This window comes from Cyprinus carpio, chromosome B11 (assembly GCF_018340385.1).
Source record: "Cyprinus carpio isolate SPL01 chromosome B11, ASM1834038v1, whole genome shotgun sequence".
Taxonomy (NCBI): domain Eukaryota; kingdom Metazoa; phylum Chordata; class Actinopteri; order Cypriniformes; family Cyprinidae; genus Cyprinus; species Cyprinus carpio.
The window spans coordinates 21,075,874-21,099,511 of NC_056607.1; the positions used below are offsets into that span (position 1 = coordinate 21,075,874).

The 23,638-nt window shown below is 34.8% G+C and overlaps 1 protein-coding gene and 1 pseudogene across 1 annotated transcript; both read right to left on the reverse strand.

Moving 5' to 3' along the window:
• Positions 1-4,753: 4,753 nt before the first annotated feature.
• Positions 4,754-5,683, reverse strand: LOC109098252 (annotated as a pseudogene).
• A 504-nt stretch (positions 5,684-6,187) lies between these two features.
• LOC109045000 (regulator of telomere elongation helicase 1) lies at positions 6,188-23,346 on the reverse strand. Its single transcript, XM_042734522.1, has 33 exons — positions 22,996-23,346; positions 20,639-20,837; positions 20,417-20,510; positions 19,932-20,013; positions 19,691-19,751; positions 19,485-19,560; positions 19,249-19,333; positions 18,799-18,864; positions 17,695-17,848; positions 17,408-17,446; positions 17,208-17,286; positions 17,011-17,108; positions 16,873-16,928; positions 16,715-16,786; positions 15,909-15,990; positions 15,531-15,663; positions 15,325-15,439; positions 14,193-14,232; positions 14,004-14,089; positions 13,588-13,665; positions 13,377-13,454; positions 13,143-13,289; positions 11,924-12,039; positions 11,726-11,849; positions 11,461-11,629; positions 10,109-10,266; positions 9,464-9,559; positions 8,550-8,745; positions 8,262-8,399; positions 8,062-8,154; positions 6,767-6,988; positions 6,546-6,668; positions 6,188-6,449 (listed from the first exon to the last, which is right to left on the reverse strand). Exons 1-33 carry the CDS (start codon positions 23,095-23,097, stop codon positions 6,394-6,396), a joined length of 3,513 nt encoding a protein of 1,170 aa, XP_042590456.1. The 5' UTR covers positions 23,098-23,346; the 3' UTR covers positions 6,188-6,393.
• Between the last annotated feature and the right edge of the window lie 292 nt (positions 23,347-23,638).

The following is a 23,638-nucleotide window of genomic DNA, read 5'->3' on the forward strand; positions in this document are numbered from 1 at the left end:
CAGGCTGCTACATAATTTAAAAAGTACAGTTATATTTCATAATAAAATTATTATTTTATGATGAAAGTAATGATCACTCCTTGAACTATAGCATATTATGACCATGTTAACCTGACCATGTTTTTTTATTTTAGACATGTGTACCACTTTGTATGGCTAGAGAGAGAAAGGTCAGAAAACGATGAGGAGAGGAGTGTAAATGTCACAAGTTGGACTGAGCAGTGCAGAGCATGTGTGTGTTAACCACTAGGCCAAAGCTCTGACTTTTAGAATTAGATTTTATTTACTTCCACATGACCAGGTGAGTTAAATATGTTTCCACGACATGCATAGAACAGTGCCGTGACCTTATTACAATAGCAGTGCCCCTGAAGCAACCTGGGAGTAAGTATCTTGCTCAAGGCCACAATGATGGCTCCTCAAATGAACCGAAACAGCAACCTTCTGGTTTCCAGGTTTCCAGTCATGAGCCAAAACCACTAAATCAGGAAGGGAACCATGGTTTTATATGGTTATATATGGAGTTTATGCACTTGTTGTATGCATATACTAGAATTTGCATCAAAAATTAAGTACTTTGAGCTTAACAATATGAGCTGCATGCTTTTAAAAATAGCTTTTATTAATCTAATATTTTGAAACAGTTTTCATGTTTATATTTTACATTTTCATTTTGGTTCAGGTTTTAGTACTTGTGTTTTTGTCATTTTTAGCAGTTTTTGTTTTATATATTTTAAAATGGTTTTTATTCATTTGTACTCCAGTTTTGGTCTTATTTATTTAAGTAGCCTACGACAAATTACAGAAAATTAAAATGAGAATTGTTGCCTTGGCAACAAGCCGAAATATAAACGTTTTTTATATTTAATTTTATTTGAGTAAATGCTTATTTCAAGTAATGAAAATGTTCTTGGTTTTAATTTTAGTTTCTGTTTTAGTTAACAACCCTTGCTAGACCGTCTGATCAACGCAAGGACATCTATTATATTTCTATTTAGTTTTAATTAAATTTTAGTTTTAGCACTTGGTTAGTTACCAATACAACATTTCTAATTTCCATTTAAGTTTTCATTGAATATAATATTATAATATAATATAAAAGCTTTAAACAAATAAAACTGCATTTCACACATTCATTATCGTATAGACATGTTTATAAAGTTTTGATATAACTAATAGATGTTTTGTTTATACACACTAAACAAAATCCCAACAGCATAAAAAGACAGTAGATTTGTCAGAATTCAATCATTTTCTTCTGCGTGTCTGCTTTCTTCTGCTCTCTCTGAATGGTCTGTTCCTGAGCCTTCAGCTGCTTCAGCAGTGAGCTTCTCCTCGATACGACTGACCACCGTCGCATCCCTGAAGACAGAGAGAGAAAGCAATGAAAAACAAACTTAGAAAGAGAAAAACAATGTGAGTGCTGGAGAGAAAGAAACCTCTATTCAGTTAAGTTTTTCAGTAGCCAAATGAACAGCACTAATTTCAAAACAGCATAATACTAACTAATAGCATCTCTCCTCCCAGTAATATCTCACTATAAAAAACCCTGAAATAAAAATGTATCACAGTTTATCAAAAAATATACAAAAACAGTTGACATTGACAATAATAAATGTTTTTTGAGCACCAAATCAGCATATTAGAATGATTTCTAAACAATCGTGACACTGAAGACTGGAGAAATGGCTATTGAATATTCACAAAAAATAAATTACATTTGAAGATATATTAAAATAATTTAAATTGTAATAATATTTCACAATATTACGGTTTTTAATAAATAAATAAATGCCAAAAAAGTGCTGCAGAATTGTGGTTAGCTTAAGAGACTTCCTTCAAACACAAAAAAATCCCCAAAATTTCTTAATGGTATATAATGGAATACTGTTTTATGTATTACAGTTATGAGAATTGACAGGAATGGGCTTAATTGCAATGAAAATAATGACACAGTGGAAAATATTCTAAAGATTAAAAATATATGTTGTTTTTTATACTCTTTATTTTTTTATAAAGAGTATAAATGGGTCTTTAAAAAGATTGACCCAGATATATTTCCTATGTAGTAGATATGTTCCTCGGACACTCCAGTACACAATATTCCAGAGGATGTTGTAATTATGCACCTTTAGCAGAGGCGGCATCACACTGGTCTGTATCATCTTCAGAGTCCGATGAGGAAGAGGAGGAACCATCATCTTGGCGAAGAGTAGGAATGATCCCATCAGCCTCCAGCACAGCCTCCTTCAACAGCAGCGAGTTGAAATTTCACTGTGTACAAGCCACCTTCAATCTCTGGACAAAGAGAAGCACAATGACTCATGCACACCTGTAATGTATTGCTCTGTTTTACCTGATCGAGTGCACATACTGTTGTGTTTTTCTACAGTCTATGTTAGATGAAGTTGCTATATCCCATTAAATCTCCCCTTGGGGATCAATAAGGAATCGCTCTCTGTCTTGTAAGTTGTAGGGAGGGTAACACACAAATGATATCATGTAGCAATCTCTGTCCTTCCTTCCCTGAAAAACACACACATTAGTCAACAAAACAGCTACATAAAACAAAAATGCCACCATAGACCACCACTACCTGGAAAAAGGTATATATGTATATATGTGTGTGTGTGTGTGTGTATATATACAGGTCCTTCTCAAAAAATTAGCATATTGTGAAAAAGTTCATTATTTTCCATAATGTAATGATAAAAATTAAACTTTCATATATTTTAGATTCATTGCACACCAACTGAAATATTTCAGGTCTTTTATTGTTTTAATACTGATGATTTTGGCATACAGCTCATGAAAAAACCCAAAATTCCTATCTCAAAAAATTAGCATATCATGAAAAGGTTCTCTAAACGAGCTATTAACCTAATCATCTGAATCAACTAATTAACTCTAAACACCTGCAAAAGATTCCTGAGGCTTTTAAAAACTCCCAGCCTGGTTCATTACTCAAAAACCGCAATCATGGGTAAGACTGCCGACCTGACTGCTGTCCAGAAGGCCATCATTGACACCCTCAAGCGAGAGGGTAAGACTCAGGAAGAAATTTCTGAACGAATAGGCTGTTCCCAGAGTGCTGTATCAAGGCACCTCAGTGGGAAGTCTGTGGGAAGGAAAAAAGTGTGGCAAAAAAAACGCTGCACAACAGCCCAGAAGAGGTGACCGGACCCTGAGGAAGATTGTGGAGAAGGACCGATTCCAGACCTTGGGGGACCTGCGGAAGCAGTGCACTGAGTCTGGAGTAGAAACATCCAGAGCCACCGTGCACAGGTGTGTGCTTTTGAACCAGAAACAGCGGCAGAAGCGCCTGACCTGGGCTACAGAGAAGCAGCACTGGACTGTTGCTCAGTGGTCCAAAGTACTTTTTTCGGATGAAAGCAAATTTTGCATGTCATTCGGAAATCAAGGTGCCAGAGTCTGGAGGAAGACTGGGGAGAAGGAAATGCCAAAATGCCTGAAGTCCAGTGTCAAGTACCCACAGTCAGTGATGGTCTGGGGTGCCATGTCAGCTGCTGGTGTTGGTCCACTGTGTTTTATCAAGGGCAGGGTCAATGCAGCTAGCTATCAGGAGATTTTGGAGCACTTCATGCTTCCATCTGCTGAAAAGCTTTATGGAGATGAAGATTTCGTTTTTCAGCACGACCTGGCACCTGCTCACAGTGCCAAAACCACTGGTAAATGGTTTACTGACCATGGTATTACTGTGCTCAATTGGCCTGCCAACTCTCCTGACCTGAACCCCATAGAGAATCTGTGGGATATTGTGAAGAGAAAGTTGAGAGACGCAAGACCCAACACTCTGGATGAGCTTAAGGCCGCTATCGAAGCATCCTGGGCCTCCATAACACCTCAGCAGTGCCACAGGCTGATTTGCCTCCATGCCACGCCGCATTGAAGCAGTCATTTCTGCAAAAGGATTCCCGACCAAGTATTGAGTGCATAACTGAACATAATTATTTGAAGGTTGACTTTTTTTGTAATTAAAAACACTTTTCTTTTATTGGTCGGATGAAATATGCTAATTTTTTGAGATAGGAATTTTGGGTTTTCATGAGCTGTATGCCAAAATCATCAGTATTAAAACAATAAAAAGACCTGAAGTATTTCAGTTGGTGTGCAATGAATCTAAAATATATGAAAGTTTAATTTTTATCATTACATTATGGAAAATAATGAACTTTTTCACAATATGCTAATTTTTTGAGAAGGACCTGTATATATTTAGCTTTATTTTGAGTGAGAGAGAGAGAGAGAGAGAGAGAGAGAGAATATTAAAAAAAAAAAACATGAAAATATAGTTTTATGATAATAAAACAATAGTTATAATAATAAAACAGTTATATGAAAACATTTAATTTTTTTATTTGGGTAATTATTAAATGCATTTATAAATTATATTTTCAACAAAAAAAGAATTTTATGATTATTAATTATATATATATATATATAATTTAAAAAATAGATACGATTTTTATAAAATTACTTTTAACATCATGACATTATTGAAAAGTTTGAAAATAAAGTATTTTATGTATGTATAAATATATGTACAATTTATAAAACAATAAATGTTACCTTTTAATAAAATGTTTTACCTTTTAATATATGCAATTTTTATGAAAATATTGATTAAGAAGTGTGCACTCATGTATTTTTACGTAATTTAATTTCAACTTTTGTTGAAAATGGTATAAAAGTTTTTTTAATGTATTTAATTTGTATTTTTTTTATGTGTTGTTTATCTGTGAAAAGTATAATATCTGGCAGTCAAAAAATATCAAAACTCCACACTTTTTGTTTTTTTTTTTTTTTTATTTATTTGTTTTTTTTAAAAACTGAAGACGTAAAAGACAGCACCTGCAGTTGTCCACGAAGCGGCACTTGCCCTCAAGGTAGAAGCCGCAGGGTTTCATGGATTTGTTTGTGGGATGAAGGTAAAGCAGCCAGACTCGAGCCTCCTCTCCTTCTGGCTCTTCAGGGCAGACCACCATGGCATTATGGTACTCTAGGGTTGCCCATGAGGTACGGTAAGGAGCACGTACCTTAGTTCCACTTATATCCACCTCTTCCTCCTCATCTGTTTCAGCGTTGTTTTTCCTCAGCAGAGTCCTCTGACAGTTCAGCATAGAAAGCAGCAAACTCATCCTCTAAAGCCGTTTCTTGAGTAACAAATGTGGCATTTTGGTTTGTCGAAGGCTCCTCCAAAGAGGCCAGCAACTGGCTTTTTTTGACAGACACCAGGCTGGACTCAATGAGCTGCTGCAGGTCCTCCTTTAGCTTCAGGAGGTCAGCCTGCTCCGCTGAGCCCAAACCAGCAGATAAGGCCAGCTCCACCTGCTGAAGCAGAGCACTGTAGCTCTTGATGGCTTCTTCCAGACTGCTTTCATCCATAATGAGGATCAGGTACTTACATGACAGGAGCTCACTGAGATGAAACTAAAGGAATAGAGCAGGCGAAGAAAGGTCCCGCTACATTATGCACTATAGTTTTTTTCACATATTTCAAAATCAACACATTATTAAAATATATTTTTAATGTTCTTGTGTGAGATATTTGGGATGAGGGTGATGTAGAGACTATGCAATAACATGTACACATACCCCAACCCTGAACCTACCTTTACAGTAGTATAAATACAGTGTTGGTAGCATAACAGTTAATCTGATAGGTAGCATTATTTGTCAGAACACCTAATCTGATAGGTGGTTTTGTTTGTGAGATTAAAGGTATTATTTTCTTGTAATTATGCTGCTATCTTAATTCAGATACATGGTTTTAAGTTGTACCCGATTACAATTACTTAAAAATCACGGACTTACATTTGAACTCTATCGTTGGTATTTTTGCACTTTTGAATTTATTCCTTTTATAAATCTTTTATATCCTAAAAAAAAAAATGCTAACTAGAAGCCTATATGGTTTTGGATATCCAATCAAGCTTTATTTATATAACACATTTGGTCTAATATCTTTTCTCTAGAGAATAGATTTTAATCATTAAGAATAAAAATATGGTACGTGAAAATATAAATAAAAATATAGTAATACAGTAAAATAGTGCTACTTAATGGTACAGGGAAGATAAAATGTTCAGATGCCAAATCACTCATACTATTTTTCATGTAATTTTTTTAACATTAATAAAAAAGAACTTGAAAAAAACCCACACAATTTAAAAGAAGTATAATGTTCATTTATTTATTTAAAACAAATTAATGTAAAGTGTTTGACAAAATATAACTACATAAATATCAGTTGTGCAATTTTTTTTTTTTCAACATTCTCCTGCTTAAATCTCTTCATGCATGGTATATGTATAAAAAAAAAAAAAAAAAAAAAAGAAAAAAAATGAAGATAATGATATCTTAGAGCAGCATTCATGAAAAGAAGGATGATATCTTGCTTTGAGTCTTTCCTGCAGATAACGGAGATGCTGCAACGAAAAATAAAAATTAAGAATGATTAGCATATTTATCTACCATCCCTGCAGCAGAATACAATATTTACACACAATTATTACAAAGAATACCTTGATTTAGTTGACTTGATCCCATGTCTGAATCCTGGTTTGCAACAGAATCGTTTCCGGTCAAGGATTTTAACAGCTCACTGAACTGCTTCCTGTGCTGTGGTCGAATGAGCACAGACAACCCTAGACCAGACCCAACAAGTTCAGCCTCTTTCCCAACAGACACCCAGTTTAATAAAAAATGTAAAAGGTTATGATGAATCTTAAAGAAACAGACTTACGTTCTAGTAGAGCGATGTCTTCATCTCTCTCAGTCAATAAACTCACAACAGTCGACACCATCTGTTCATAATTGTTTGATGTTTTATAGGCCTGCAAGGCCAGAAACATCTGCTTGGTTTTTTCTGCACCGATGGCCAGTTTAATGTCTGACAGCAGAGAGGAGCACGACAGACCTTCTTTGATGGATGTTTGTGGCTTCTGGACTTCACTTCTCACATTCACTGTAAAAATTTCAAAAAAACAATTTCCAAATGTACAAATGCCTGCATCAAGAATATCGTGGCAATTTTCTATAACACCAAAAAGGAGGACACTATGCAGGATTTGAAGCCAGAATAAAAACTGAAAAATAATCCTAAACCAGTAACTAAAAATAAACTTTTCCATATTTACCCCCTTAAATTTATTTCTAGGGACATTTTTAACCTTTACAAGGGCAAATTTTCTAATCTTATTAAATGCATGCATCATCTTTCATGTAAATTCAATAAATTCAGTTAGAATAATAAGACAGTAGGGCTTGAAATAAACTAAATCTATCTTTGTACCACAAAAGTGCATCTGAAGTGACATTTAGATGCATTTACACAGACTGTTTAATGCTGATGCCACAAATGCATTTACCTAAAATTTATAAATAATGTTAGGAGATGAATGCTTTAAATATAAAATGAACTGAATACAGAATTATGCAAATTTAAATATGAAACTAAAACCATCAGTAGGTGGCGACAAGTCATTAAGCCAGTCATTGATTCACTCATTCAATCAATTCGGTCAAAACGGCCGATTCGTTTAGAAATTAAGCAAGTGACTCGATTTCGGAACTGCATACTAGCATACTACTCTTACTATTTCTGCCGTAGAAGGATAAGCTAAAATACTAAGAGTGGTAAACTAGTACGCACTTTTGAATTTAGCAGCTGCTGTATCTTCATGAATGGCTTATTGAATCACTGACTCACCTGATTTGTTCAAAAACACTGAATCATTCCGATACACAAAACTGTGTTGATCTAAGATGCAATGTCAGCCATACTGACAATACAGCGTATAAAGTGTATATCGCTTAATTTTAACTTGAACAAAACATGTTTTCATTTATTTATAATATAGGCCATTGTATAAAATATAAAACAGTAGTCTTAAAAAGAGGATGAGTGAGCGGCTCCAGCATATGGCAATAGACAGACGTGGTGTTTTAAAACTGGACTGTCCCATCTAAAACTGGATGGATGGCCACCCTATACAAGACCTTTTTAATTGCAGTTAATACCAATAAACTCCACTATACCTCTACTGTTACTATCCCCACCACTGAGCAGGTAAGAACCACCTTGGTTCAGCTGCTCACTGGGTGGATTCACAGATGACATCTCACTTTTTGCTAGAAAAGGAAAACATAAAACAATGTTATTTATCATTATGGAGAGAAAAAATAAGTTCTAAATATTTCCTGTAACTGTTACACACTAGATAGAAATCGGATGTTACCTGTGTTCAGCCTGAGAGCATCTCGCTCCTCCCTGGACAGCGAATGCTCTTGTTTATATCCACAGCCTTCCCCTGTTAACTCCAAACAACGCTCATCAAACTCTTTCTTATGGTGTGGTCGAATAAACTGATAAAGACCTGAAAAAAGAAGACGATGCTCTTTATCTGCCAGTTTTGATTCCAGTCACAATCAGAGATCAGTGAAGGGAATTCAAATGTTAGAAGGCATATCAGTTGAATTAGCAGTGGAAATGTAATCGGCTTGAAGGATGTGTCGTGATTCCGCACCTCTGAGCAGACAGTGTGTGTTGTGGTCTTGTATGAGCGGTTCAGTCACATTAGCAAGAAGGTCACTCAGGTCATCGGATGTCTTGTAGGACTGCAGCGCCTCCATGATGAGCTTGAAGTTCTCGTGACTCAGGCATCGTCTCAGCTCCATCATGAAAGCTTTGCCTGTTTTTGCAGTACAGGAAGCCACTGTTTTCTAAAGCACAGCCGGACATAAAATACATTTAATACAAAAGAACAAAGGAGATGCACAAATCCATTTTGGTCATCCACTAAATTTATAGGTGAAGTGTGTAATTACTGCGTCACTAAATTTTAAATTGTCAGTTTTTTTGGAGGAATATTATTAGTTGATGGGGGTGATACTCCACAAAATTATTAATTTTTTGTTTTTTATCTTTTAAAAAGTGTTTTCGTCACTTCATATAAACGGATTGCACGTCTGATGGCAGATGGAGTATTCTGACGACGACTTTCATACCTTTTATGGACCTTGACACAGATATTTATTTGGCAGTCTATGGGACAGTCACAGGCCTCCCGGTTTTCATCCAAAATATCTTAAATTGTGTTCCAAAGACGAACAAAGCTTTTACGGGTTTGGAACGACATGTGGTAAGTGATTAATGACAAAATGTTCATTTTGTCATTAAGAAATTAATTCAGCAAGGACACATTAAATTACCAAATGTGACAGCTTAACAGTTAAAGACAATAATGTTACAAATATTCAAATTTAGGCTGTTGAACTTTCCATATTATATATATATATAAAATTTTGTCACTTTTTGGATGAATAATCCTTTCTTTTCTAAAAGTCTGTGCGATTTTTGCATAGTCTTGTAATCAACAGAATAAGGTCTACATACACCAAAAGAATACAACACGTGAAAAATTCAATCATGATCCCTCACCCGCTCTTGAACCACTTTAATTTTCCGTTTCCCACCCCTCGATTCATCATCCAGACGTTTGTCATGCTGGAGGGAAAGAGTCGACAAGCGACTCGCCTGCAGGGTCAAAGACCAATGAGAGAAAGGGAAAATTAGCAGAAAGATTTGATCACAGTTATTTTACGGCATAAGAATCTTTTTACAGACCTGCACAATGAGCTAAATTGACGAAAGTAGAAAGATTTGAGAAACGGATAAAAAGAGATCATGGTGTCATTCAAAACCCTGATCATGATTTATGAGGTAATTTGTTACCATTCATATCTCATTTATTCAGAAAAAATTCATTTTCTAGGTTACTCACTTCCAATTTCTCTGAGAAATGTGAAATCACTGCCTACACCAGTGTTTCTCACACCGAACTGTCGTATGAATTTAAAAGACCTGGAAAAAGGGCGCACAGGTGGCATGTGACTACTTTTATTCTACTTGTCCTCTTTTGGACCATTGCCATATACATCCCCATGCACTTTCATTATATGGAAAATAGCTGCTCCGACATTCTGCATTACATCTCATTTTGTGCTAAATGGCAGAAAGAAAATAAAATTGGTTTGGAAAGAGAGCAACTAAATGATGTCTCCAGCGATTTAATTCTTATCTCACTCTTTCTTCCCCAGCCATGGTGTCTTCCCTCTCTCCTTTGTTGGTGGTGTCATCCAGGGCATCCAGCAGGCTGACTGGTTTCCTGTTACTTGTCATCTCCATCTCATATTGAATGCAAAGTCTGGCCGCTCCATCCCGCCCAGAATGCTCTTCGGAATCTAAAACATCACAATCATTTTAACTGACTCGCACTGAATGTACAAAAGTTTGAAAACAATGATTTTTTAAATATTTTGAATGAAGTCTCTTATGCTCACCAAGGCTGCAATTATTTGAATAAAATACAGTGAAAACAGTGATATTGTGAAATATTATTGCAATTTGAAATAACTATTTTCTATTTTAATATATTGTAAAATGTAATTTATTCCTGTGATGCAAAGCTGAATCTTCTGCATCATTACTTCAGTCTTCAGTGATTCTTGGGAGATCATAGTAATATGCTAATTTAGTGCTCAGTTATTAATAATGCCACTTATGACTATCAATGTTAAAAAACATTTTTGCTGCTTAATATTTTATTAAATCATTTTTCAGGATTTTTTTGATGATCAGAAAGTTCATACAGCATTTATTTAAAATAGAATTTTTTGTAAAATTATAAATGTTTTTAATGTAACCTTTGATTAATTTAATGCATATTTGCAAAATAAAAGCATTCATTTCTATTAAAAACATGCACACAAACCCCAGACATTTGAATAGAAGTATAATCATGGTTTCGGCATATATATTAAGAACCACAACTTTTTTCAGCATTGAAAATAATAATAATAAATGCTTCTTGAGCACCAAATCAGCATATTAGAATGATTTCTGTGTGACACTGAAGACTGGAGTAATGATGCTGAAAATTCAGCTTTGCATCACAGGAATGATTTACATTTTTAAATATATTACATTTTATATTTTAATTTATTAAATTGTAATAATATTTCACAAAATTTGTGTTTTTACTGTAGTTTGAGCACATAAATGCAGCCATGGTGAGCAAAAAAGACTTAATTTAAAACATTTAAAAATGGTATGAAAAAATGTCAAAACATCCTCCAAATGATAAAAAAATGAGGGTTCTGTCGGTTAAAAACAGATTTTTCTCTTAGCATTGTCTAATGTTAATGTTTAATTGCTTCAACAGCGCTTTTTTATAAATCACAGTCTCAGAATGAGACCAAATTATAATTGATTGCTTAATTACTTGACTTTTTCACAATTACCGTTTTAAAAAAAATTACAGTAGATTCAAGCAAGACTTTCATAAGAGTTAGAGGCAAAAACCTCCAAGATGTGAAATGTGTCTCCTCAGACCTCATTAAAAGGCCAGAAAAAAGCAGGAATAGAGGTGAGCTCACCTAATTTTCTCCTCTTTAGGCTGGGGACGTGTGAGTCTAGTGTTTTGGCCTTTTGAGAGGTGTCACTGAGCCAGACACTCTTAGCAGGACAGCCGGAGCCTGTGTGGAGCGGCCCGGTGACTGCCTGATTTTTACAGGCCTCTTTTTCTTTCCTAACAGGAACTGGTCTCTGATACACAAATCGAACAAGAAATGTGCATGTCAGCTCTTATTAGTGTAAAAACAGGTCATGGAACAGGAAATGAGAAACAAGAAATGGACTTACAGTTTTTTGCGCCGTCCGAAAGAATTGAGCCGCATCACGGACCATGGTCCCAAAGCCATCATAAATCTTAACATACGGCCTCACCCATGAAGGAAGCTGATTACGGGCTTCGGTGCCTTTGAACCTGGAGTTTAACATTAATAAACATTAATATCTGTGTACTTGCTGGGAATTGCTGTTGGAGTAATTAGCACTGACCTGTGATCACAGAGGAAAATAGCTCCGTAGTCTTCTCTGTGCCGGATCACTCTGCCAATGGCTTGATTGACGGCTCGAGAGGCCTGCTGTCTGTACCACTCCTGCCCAGACAGATACTAAACAACCAGACAGACCATAAGAACACACAGCTCTACCTGAACCATACGCAGTTCACTGCAGGTTTTCTTTACACCTTGAATACACGTACACCACCATCATTATTTTCCAAGAAGTTTTCAAATAAAAATATTACAAATGTACTAATTAATACAATATTCAAATAAAAATATACAAATATTTTGAGGCATTGGTAAAAAAAAAAAATTCACAAACATCATGAATTATTAATGCAAAAATGTGACCCTGGACCACAAAACCAGACATAATCTCATTTTTTGAAATTGAGATTTATAAATCATCTGAAATCTGGATAAAAAAAGCTTTCCTTTGATGTATGGTTTGTTAGGATAGGACAATATTTGGCCGAGATATATTCCAGATTTTCAAATAGTTGAGAAAAAATATTGATAAAATCGCCCTTTAAAGTTGTCCAAATCAAGTTCTTAGCAATGCATATTACTAATCAATTTTATATATATATATATGTAGTTAATTATAATATAATTTCTCTTCATTATGATATCATAAAGGACAGTTGTACCATCCTGATATTTTCACGCTATGCCCCAAATATCAAAATGAATTAATTCAGAAATTAAAAAAAAATGACTGCATTCATTTACATTATATGTACGAATTATATCTTTAGTGCATTTCTGAATAAATGAATAAATAATTAATTCATATTTTCACTAGTATTAAAACGTTTGGGCTCAAAAGTACAGTAATATTGTGAAATAATAATAATAATATATAATAATTGTATATATAATTGTATATATAAATATAATTGTAATAATAATATTACAATTTACAAAACTGTTTTCTATATAAATATAGTTTAAAATGTAATTTATTCCTGTGACGTTAAAGCTGAATTTCAGCATCATTACTCCAGATGTCAGTGTCACATGATCCTTCAGAAATCATTCTGATATGCTGATTTGCATATTACTTTTGGTCAGTTGAATGCATGCTTGCTAAATAAGTATTCATTTTTAAAAATATAAATAATAGGTTTAATTAATGAATTGATTTTTAATTGAATTAAAATTGTAATAAATAAACATCTTAATATTAAATCTTGAAGAGCAGGTACCTTCACTCCGCTAATTTTATTTTTGCACATCTCGTCCAGATACTGCATTTTTAGCACCACTCTGGGGTCCATCCTGGGGGGGAAGGGAAGCCCAGTGATCACAACCCCTCGACCGTACGTGTCTGCAAAATCCAACCCTTCGCTTGCTTGGAAAACAGAAATAATGTGATGATATTACTGATCTTGGTTCATAAATAAATTATTTTTTATTGCATTAAATATTTATAGTCTCACCTTTCCTCTGCATACGGCGAAGAAGCTGCCTCCGTTGGAGTTTGGGTCATTCACCTTGTCATAATAACCATCAATCACCTGCAGGAGAACACAATTTCAGAGCGGCACTGACTGACAGCTTGTGCAGATCAAGCTGTGTTAGCATTATGATAGCATCTATATCAACTCATACTGAGTGAGCAGTTATATGACTGATAGCAATAGCGGTTACCTCTGTAAAAGTGCCTTTACCCCTCGTTTCTACAAACATGGGCTTCACATTCTCAATGCGATCGGCATGTCCATTAGCCTGAGAGAGTGAAAGGAGTGGTGTATAATGACTAAAATACTACAGTTAGCAAAAGAGGAACAGGGTAATCACGAAATCTACATCAATTTTACCCTTAAAAATGGAAACTTGTAATAAAAAATAATGCTTGTTTTCATTTATTTTACAATAAACAGGGTTTCTGCAGGTTTTATGAAACTTTTAAAACCTTTTTGACCCCAAATAAAGCAAATTTCAGGAATAAATTGAATGGAATAGCCTCTAAATGTAAATGTCTTGTGTTAACAGTGCTTCAAAGTTTGAAAATACAGCTTTCAACATTTCTCAGCTACATATTTTTCTCAGAAATACAAGCTCACCCTCCAGAACTCCAGAGTCTTGTCCATCACCGGATACGAGGGGAAGAACACCAGCAGTCCATGAGGCACCACCCGTGCCAGATTAACTGCAAAGCCAATAATAATCATTACATTGATCATCATGCTGATCATCAAAGTATTACTGATAAGTGATCAGATCAGCTGCTGTTTTGTGTGAGGATATCTCACCCAGAGTGTTTCCCATGGACGACATGTTTTCAGGAACGAATTCAAAAACCAAAGAGAGCCATGTTCACAAACCAGACATCTGGATTCAGAAGACTTGAACTATAGCAAACATGTCACATGAGCTGCTTTTACAGCAGTCCTTTTAGTATCAATGAGAAACTACTATAATTTTTATTAATAGTTTGCATTAGTCCCCCCCCCCTTTTTTATTTCTGTTTTTACCTTAAAGTTTTAGCAATTTTAGTGTTTTTGGCATTTTTATTAGTTTTTTAAATGTCCATATATTTTTCATTATTTTTATTTCAGTTTTAGCTTTAGTTATGTTAGCACAACCATCTAAACTAAACAAAAAGGAGAATTTTGTCCCTGGAATTTTTGTAATATTTGTTTTATTTCAAGTAACAAAAACATTTTTTTTTTTTTTTTTTTTTTATTTAATTTAATTTCAGTCATTTTTTTTTGTTTTTTTTTGTTGTTTTTGCTTTTTTTTTTTTTTTTTTTTTTTAGCCCATGGTCAATATAAATATCACATCTCAGATGAGAATAACAGTATCAGATACCATTACAGTTTTTATTAATATTTTGAATCAGTTTTTATTTTTATATTTTCTATTTTCATTGTAGTTACAATTTTGGTTGTTGTGTGTTTGTCATTTTTAGTAGTTTTATAATTCTATATATATTTTATTAATATTTCAAGTCAATATCTAAGCTAAATTAAGAAACATTGCCTTGGCAACTAGCTGAAATAAATTTTAGAATTAAAGAAAAACTTTGAGCTAACTACAATAACATTGACATTTAAAATGTAATTTATTCCTGTCATGCAAAGCTGAATTTTCAGCATCATTACTCCAGTCTTCAGTGTCACATGATCCTTCAGAAAACTTCTCAAGAAACTTTTCTTATTAATATCAATGTTGAAAAGAACAGTATTTGTAATAGAAATCTTTAGTTACCGTAAATCTCTTTCCTGGCACTTAATTATTCTTTGCTAAATATATGTACTAAATAACTGGCCCCAAACTTCTTCCCCTTCAGCAGAGGATGTTAATGTGACAGAACAACCCTTGAACTTAATTATTCTTTGCTAAATATATGTACTAAATAACTGGCCCCAAACTTCCACTCACCTCCTGTTAAAGGCTGTGCTCAACTGAACCCCATCCGGACCTTTTTCAATGACACTGACGAAGATCTGATCACGCTGGATGACGTGAGGATTCTCCAAGGATACAGGGAAAGGACTGCAGAAAAAAATCAGCAGAGAATTAGCACCCAACCCACATCATAACTCATAAACCTCAGAGGGGACAGCTAGAGGAGAAGAGCACTAACATTTGCATTTCACAGGTGAAGGATGAGAGCGGCGAGAGAGTTCCACTGGTCAGAATGATGCTGCGTACTTCCTGTCTGAGCAACTCCTGCATGCTGAACCCCGGAGAAAAACACCAGTAACTCAGCACATTCCCTATAAAATATGCAAACACACTTTCAATCTTTTATAGCTCAGGCATACAAGTTTAACATGCAACTTCACTTTTTTCAGAATTTCTTTGTGGAAGCTGTATGTGCACCAAGCCAACAAACACTTCTAATATTGAAGCAATAATAACTCTCAGATTCTCAGATTGGTTTTCCAGAATATCAGATTCCTTTTGAAAACACATTTACTAAACATGAGGCTTCACAGAGACCGAATTAAGAGCATCATACCTTGTTTTTTGGTAGAGGAGGAAGCCCATACATCAGTCACCTGCTTCTTCTTGAAGTTGCTGGTGTCTGGATGAATGTGGACCTGATGTGAGACAGATTCAGGAAGCAGTAGCAGAGATTGGAAGTGAAACACGATGACTAGAGGAACTATCATCAGACATATATCAGACTATACCATCCAATAGTTAGGGATCAGTAAGAATATTTAATGTTTTTGAAAGAAAACACATGCTCAGCAAGGATCAAACATACAGTAGAAACAGTAATACTGTGAAATATCATTACACTTTAAGATGACTATTTTCTATTTTAATACTTTCAAATATAATATAATCTTGTGATGCAAAGCTGAATTTTCAGCATCATTACTCCAGTCTTCATGATCATTCAGAAATCTGTCTAATATGCTGATTTGCTGCTCAAGAAACATTTATGATTATTACCAATAGGAAAAACAGTTTTTTTTTAATCCTGGCTTTTATCCATTATTCGAAATAGAAATCTTTTGTAACATTCTAAATCACTTTACTATTACTTTTGATCAATTTAATGCATCCTTGCCGAAAAAAGGATTAATTTCTTTCCAAAAAGATGGATGGATGCATGATGGAATTTCCCATTAAAACTCAGGACAAAACCACAACTTGAACTGGCCTTAGTTTTAAAAACAGCAACATTTCCACTCTTAAAATAATCAGAGATATAAATGTACCATTTGACTTGACTGGAACCTAAAACCTGATGTGCTCAGACAACTTCATGTACTGATGAAGACAGCATGAATATGAAAATCAATTAGAGCAAACCTTAAACTCCTTCATGCTGTTTTCCATCTGTGATTTCTTGCTGCCCTCTGGAGGTTCAGCCCCAAACACCAGCTGAATAAGAATAAAGAAACAAACATAATAAATATAGGAAAGAAATACAGAAAAGAGCCAACTGATCTCTTTAACATACTCCTGACCTGAATTATATCTGCCACTTTCTGTAGTCCACTAGTGTTCAGAAAGACACCAGGCCCTGCAAAAAATTACATATGTGCATCAAAGAAGCACTAATAAACAGGAAAAGTCGATTATATTGAGGATTTGTAAACACTCACTCCCTGCTAAATATCCTGTGATCTGCTCCATGGCTTCCACCACAGCTGTTTTAGTTTCAGAGTTCACATGAGCTGTTTGAAAAAGCTCATATATGAAACTTTAAGAGAGGAAGAGACAGAATATTAGCTGTTGTGTATTTTTACTGTCAATATATCAAGGTCACGGATACACATTCGCAGCACTGAACTCCACTGACCTGCCGGGTTTGGTGATTCCTTGATTATTTGCTGGCATCTCAAAACCGTTAATGGAAGATTCCAGATCCATCAAAACTTCTGTAAGATTAATAAGTTGTGCGTTGAGGAAAATGTTTTTCTTTATACTGAAAAATGGATTCCAAACAACTCCACAAGCATGATACTGTACTACAATGTTAACTTGTAAAATGCAACCTACGTTTTATTTTTGCAATTGTGGTGATATCCAGTTTCAATCCTGCAAAATAATACATTGGATAAAAACAAGGGAGTTCATTATTAGGAGTATATAACGCCCGTGTGTGTGTGTGTGTGTGTGTATGTGTGTGTGTATATATATATATATATATATTATATATATATATATATATATATATATATATAAAAATGTATACATAATTTTATATAACATTTAAAACAAACAATATTTTGAAAAGAAACAAATGTAAAAAAAGCAAAAGAAAATCTTGACAAATATAAACTAACCAGAGTTCAACGATTCCACATTAAAATCTTCAGCAGAATCTGCTTTGCTGATGTCTGAGGCTTGTTCCCGCAGCAGGCGATCCACGGCCTCAATAGCAGAAATCAGGTCGTAAGGGGTGAGGTCAAACGAGGTGGACTCTTCACACATCTTCTCCTGATAATGCAGACAAACAGCAGAATATAAATATAAAAAAACAAGAACACAGAACTGCATAATTTCACATGCTGAATAACTTTGAGGTCTCAAAAAAAAAAAAAAAAAAAAAAAAAAAAAAAAAAACCTTTAAAGGGATACACCACCCCAAAATGAAAATTTTGTCATTAATCGCTTACCCCCATGTCGTTCCAAACACGTAAAAGCTTCGTTCCTCTTCGGAACACAGTTTTAGATATTTTGGATGAAAACCGAGAGGCTTGTGACTGTCCCATTGACTGCCAAGTAAATAACAGTGTCAAGGTTAGGAAAGTATGAAAAGCATCGTCAGAATAGTCCATCTGCCATCAGTGATTCAACCGTAATGTTATGAAGCGACAAAAATACTTTTTGTACACAAAGAAAACAAAAATAACCACTTTATTCAACAATTCCTCTCCTCTGTCTCTCCTCTGTAGTGCCATTTTGGAGAATCTGAGCTGTACGCGGGCGGCGTACACCCTTTCTTTCAAACCAAAGTGTAAATATACGTAGAAACCGTATCCTTGTGGCGCGGCTGACACAGAAGAGCATACGCCGCCTGCGTACTGCTATGATTCTCCAAAATGGTGCTACGGTGATTTGGAGAGACACAGAGGAGAGGAATTGCTGAATAAAGTCGTTATTTTTGTTTTCTTCGTGTACAAAAAGTATTCTCGTCACTTCATAACGTTACGGTTGAATCATGGCAGATGGACTATTCTGACGATGCTTTTCATACTTTCCTGACCTTGACACTGTTATTTATTTGGCAGTCTATGGGACAGTCTCAAGCCTCACTGTTTTCATCCAAAATATCTTAAATTGCGTTCCGAAGACGAACGAAGCTTTCACGCATTTGGAATGACATGGGGGTAAGTGATTAATGACAACTTTCATTTTGGGGTGGAGCATCCCTTTAAGATACTTACAACATTATGAGCCTCGTCAAAAATAACCACAGCTCCTTTCAGCTCTATGTTGTGTGCTCTTCGACTCTGCGAATCAACAAAAATCCATTTAGAATAAAAATCAAACAGATCTATCCCAGAAAAACACACAACTAATGAGTGAAGTTCAAAACATAGGTTCAGGAGGAGCCTAATCATTCAGTCCAGTCAATCATCACAAGCCTAGAGTATATAAGCAGCAGTCATTGAGCCCTCCCAGACAGTGATAATTCTTCCAGCACCCCTCCACCTCCCCATTTCCTCCTCTAATTCTGTCATACTCCCTCTATGTAGTGCTGTAATGGGGTGTTGAACTCTCCTGCCTCCATCGAGCACAGCAGGCCAAGTTTGACCAAGGTCAGGTATAAGAGACTTTCTTCAAAATATAGCAGTGTATTTAAAGTGATGATATCAGCAGGATAAATGTCTCACCTTTGGGTCAAGCAGGTAGTTGTATGGCATGAAGATGACATCAGCGTGTTGTTTAAGTGTGCGTGACAGGTAGTATGGGCAAACTCTACAGGAACAAACAATCTGATAAACATCACTATTTACAAACCCTCAAAAAAATACTCTCACTGGAAACATGTCAGATTTAAGATGTTTTAAACGCAACGATTTCTTTCAGTGCTGCAGTCGAGGCCATGAAACTGCATGCAGTGTCTCACCTTTGCTTTTTGCCTGTTTTTACAAGATCTTCCACATCCAGAATAGAATTCATGATTTCTTTGTCAGTGCTTTTCTCTAAAAAGGAACAAAACAAAAAGAAACATTCAGCGGTTTCTATTTATAAGCAGATTCACAAAATAACAATCAAAACCATTATAACTAACACAAAGCTCTACTGGTATGTCACGAATTTTAGTCTTCATACCATCAACATTGTTGTAAAAGACACAGGAGCGAGACGATACTTTTGCTCTGCACATGTGAACTTGAAATAAGACATAATGCTTTCATTAATATGGTGCTGAGATATAGCTCTAACATTTTATGTATATAAAAATTACCAAAACTAAAATTAAAATAAAAATGGAAAATTGAAAAACTGATTTTAAATATTCTTAAAGCCTATTATAGTATCTCACTTATACTAAAATAACAGTGGATCATACCTTAATGTGGTTACTTTCATGACGCATCACTTCCTGGTTTATACAGAGCTGTTCTCTTGATCCCAAAACACAAATCTTTGGCCTGCAATCAAGAACAATACAATCTGTTATTGAAAAATGAAAACGAAATCATTTTAAATAAGCAAAAATGGTTTAAATTTCTTGAACAGCGAATCAGCGTATCAGAATGATTTCTGAAGGATCACATGGAGTAATGATGCTGAGAATTCAACATTGCATCACGTGAATAAATTACATTTTAAAATATATTCAAATAGAAAAAAGTTATTTTAAATTGCAATAATATTTCACAATTTTACTGTATTTTTATTAACACAGTAGTGTATGCATTAACAGAAAATGTTGAAAAACCTTTTAGCAGTATGTGATGTTTTCCATTATATGTTTTCATATTCTTAATGTGATAATACATTGCTCACTGCACAATATCCTTTGAATATGCGATATGAATTCAGACAGCTGACCTGTATGATGTGTTCTTCAGTTCACTGATGACTTGTGTTAGCTGTGAATGGGTCCTGGATGCATATATGATCTTGGGGATGTCTGTGTAATAAGCTAAAATATTAAGGAAAGACAAAACTCAGGATTATTGTGACGCGTGTGTTTTGAAGTGCTAATGCTGTCCAGCATGTAAACTGTCAAAGGAATTCAGTTTATAAGTCATATGAGTGTAAGGACAATACTTGGAGTGTCTCCGTCGGTGGCTGCTGTTCCCCATGAAGACATTGCTCTGTCAGGGAAGAGCTCCGCACCTCCCATTCTCTCTGCTATCTTGCGGGCAGAGATGGTGTCTTTGAAGTGCTCTCTCCACCCCAGCGCTGAACACAGCAGACAGAGCGTTTTACCGGTGCCAGTGGGACTTTCAAGAACTCCATTCACTTTCTGAAAGAGTACAAGGGCATGTCACACCATTAATAGGCAATGAATGGAACAATGTGACCTTTCACAGGAAGACTTTAAAACCTTTATTGCATTAGATTAAATTGTACTGCCTTCATATTACACGTGAATCAAAGGGTAAGTAAAACAAAAATGTCATTGCACCTTCAGCAGAATGTCTTTCAGAGACATTTACAATGATATTGTACCTCTAATGGGAAAAAAGTTTTTGAAAACAAAAAGTGGCAGACTTTTCTCATTGTTAAGAAGACTATAATGTGATGTTGTACAATTTCAACTCTGTTCTATCTTTAAAGCCCCTTGTGCATAATTAATTTTAGTCGTTAATGCAAACAGCATAAAATGCGTATTTTTATTGGAATTCTAATATTTCATATTTTAAGCTTACTCAAGATCTACCATTAAAAACTGCAATGTTTAATCATAGTGCGCCTAAAGCATAAAAGTATGCATTCTTTGTTAATAGGCTTTCAATCTTTTGGCAAGGCTACAAATTTACTTTTTTTTTTTCTTTTCACTATTTTCCAACTGATGAAACCATTTTCTCAGGTTATCTGGCCTATAAAGAATAGGCTCATTTTTTACCTGTTTTCTGCTTCTGCTGGGAGAAAAAATTCTGTGGATGTCGGAGTTTGGTTTGTATGGCTCTACCTATGGTGCCTACTGAGAAAAGTGTGTATGAACTGTAGTTTATATTATATTTTATATATATATATATATATATATATATATATATATATATATATATATATATTATATATATATATATATATATATATATATATATATATATATATATATATTATATATATATATAAATAACCCTTAACTGTCACTCACATTTTTGAACATAGACTTGAAAGTGCACTTTCCAAACTAAAATTTTTATAATTCATGAACAAAAACATTTTATAACATGATTTTGATGTACCATTTTCATGGTAATGCAATGTCTGATTTTAAAATGGGCTTTAAATTATGAATTTTGAGATTTTAAGTTTTCAGTTGATATATCTTTTCTGATTATTTCTAAAGTGTGACAGAAAAAAAGGCAACGAAGGAGACTTTTTTTTTGACAAGGTCAGAACTCCTGTTATGATGTAGATTTTTGAGGGTGCACTCTTGTCATAAATTAATCTATTACTTTTCTTACATAATTTTTAACAAAAAAACATTGGTAAAATATCTATTTGGGAGTCTTTCCAATGATATATAGTTTGTCATGATTAGATAAGAATTTAGTGAAGTAAACGTAGGCGTCCCGTATACGGGACGGGGTGACAGTTAGCAGGATAAAATACATGTTGTTGCTACACATATACACAGCTGTAATAATCCAAAAGAAAATCTCCTTAGAATTTAGTATGACAACAGTGTCATTATGTAAACAAACTGTTTACCGGTTCAAAATATTTAAAAGAAATTATTTAATTTGATTCAAGATTAATGTTGGTAACAAGATCCATATCAAAGCGAGAAAAAAAAAAAAAGAATATATTTCTATGACCGTTTTTGACATGGACATTTTTGTCCTCTAAGGACCCCTGTGTAACTTTTTAAACTGACGCACAAGGGTTAAACTTAAAGTAGCTGGCAAGTCAAAGCAAAGGGTATTTCAATGACTATCAAGACTGTGAATGTAGCTGGGACTGTATACACTATATGTACAATACAAAAGTAAAGCGTTCTAATGAACAGGTTTGACTACTTTAGTAATTTCCATGAGTGCAAATCTTAATGTTTAAGCATATAATGATATTCTAGGGAATTGTGTGCTTATAATTTTATAGCAACAGTTTGGCCTGGACCCTTTTCTAGTCTAGTCACTGGTGTTTGGTGATGAGTTCTTAGCTCAAGGTCTGCATTTAAAGTCACAGGCGACCAGTCAAGTTCTTCCACACTGACTCAATCAATCATTTCTTTTTTTATCTTTGCCTTATACACAGAGGCATTGTCATGTTAGAATAGAAAAGGGTCCTGACCAAACTGTTGCTAATAAATTAGAAGCATACAATTCCCCAGAATATCATTATATGCGTAAACATTAAGATTTGCACTCATGGAAATGACTGAAGTAGTCAAACCTGTTCATTAGAAGGGGGTGTCCCAATACTTTAGTCTATACAGTGTACGTTCTTACATTCTGCAGGCACTCGATGACTTTGTTCATGTAGTCCTCCTGGCACGGGTATGGAGTGAAGGGGAAGTCCACACTGACTCCTCTGAGCTTAATAAGAGGCATTTTCCCCCAAAACACACTGATCACATGTAGAGAGCTGCAGCAAGCACTAACTGTAACCACAGAGACCAGCGCAATCTCTTAACAGCGCTCGAAGAAATAAGTAATTCTGGTCGGCTGGGGTACAATGGAACACGACAACATGAAATAAATGCACTACTAAATTGACATCAAAGTGTCAACTCCAGGAACGCGCCATTAGTTTTTCTTCTTCTTCTTCTTCTTTTCCGCTTTACGTGTAGACTCGGGACGCTCTCAGTGTGATGCTGCCTCCTGCAGGCCGCGCTGGAGAAGCGCAGCAAGAAACTCGCAAAAGTGTCTCTGTCTAAATACGATAATCCAATTTAATATTATATGTTACTTAATATAGCCTTCATTTAAATAAATAAATAAAAGTATTAAAAATGATGGTAATGTTACTGTAAGTGTTTGGGTACTGTGTTGTTTACACATTGAACCACATAATTATTTTTCAAACTTTCTCATAACAACTAAAAATGACGAAATCTTTTTTACAGTCTATGGACGAAATTGGTATATACGT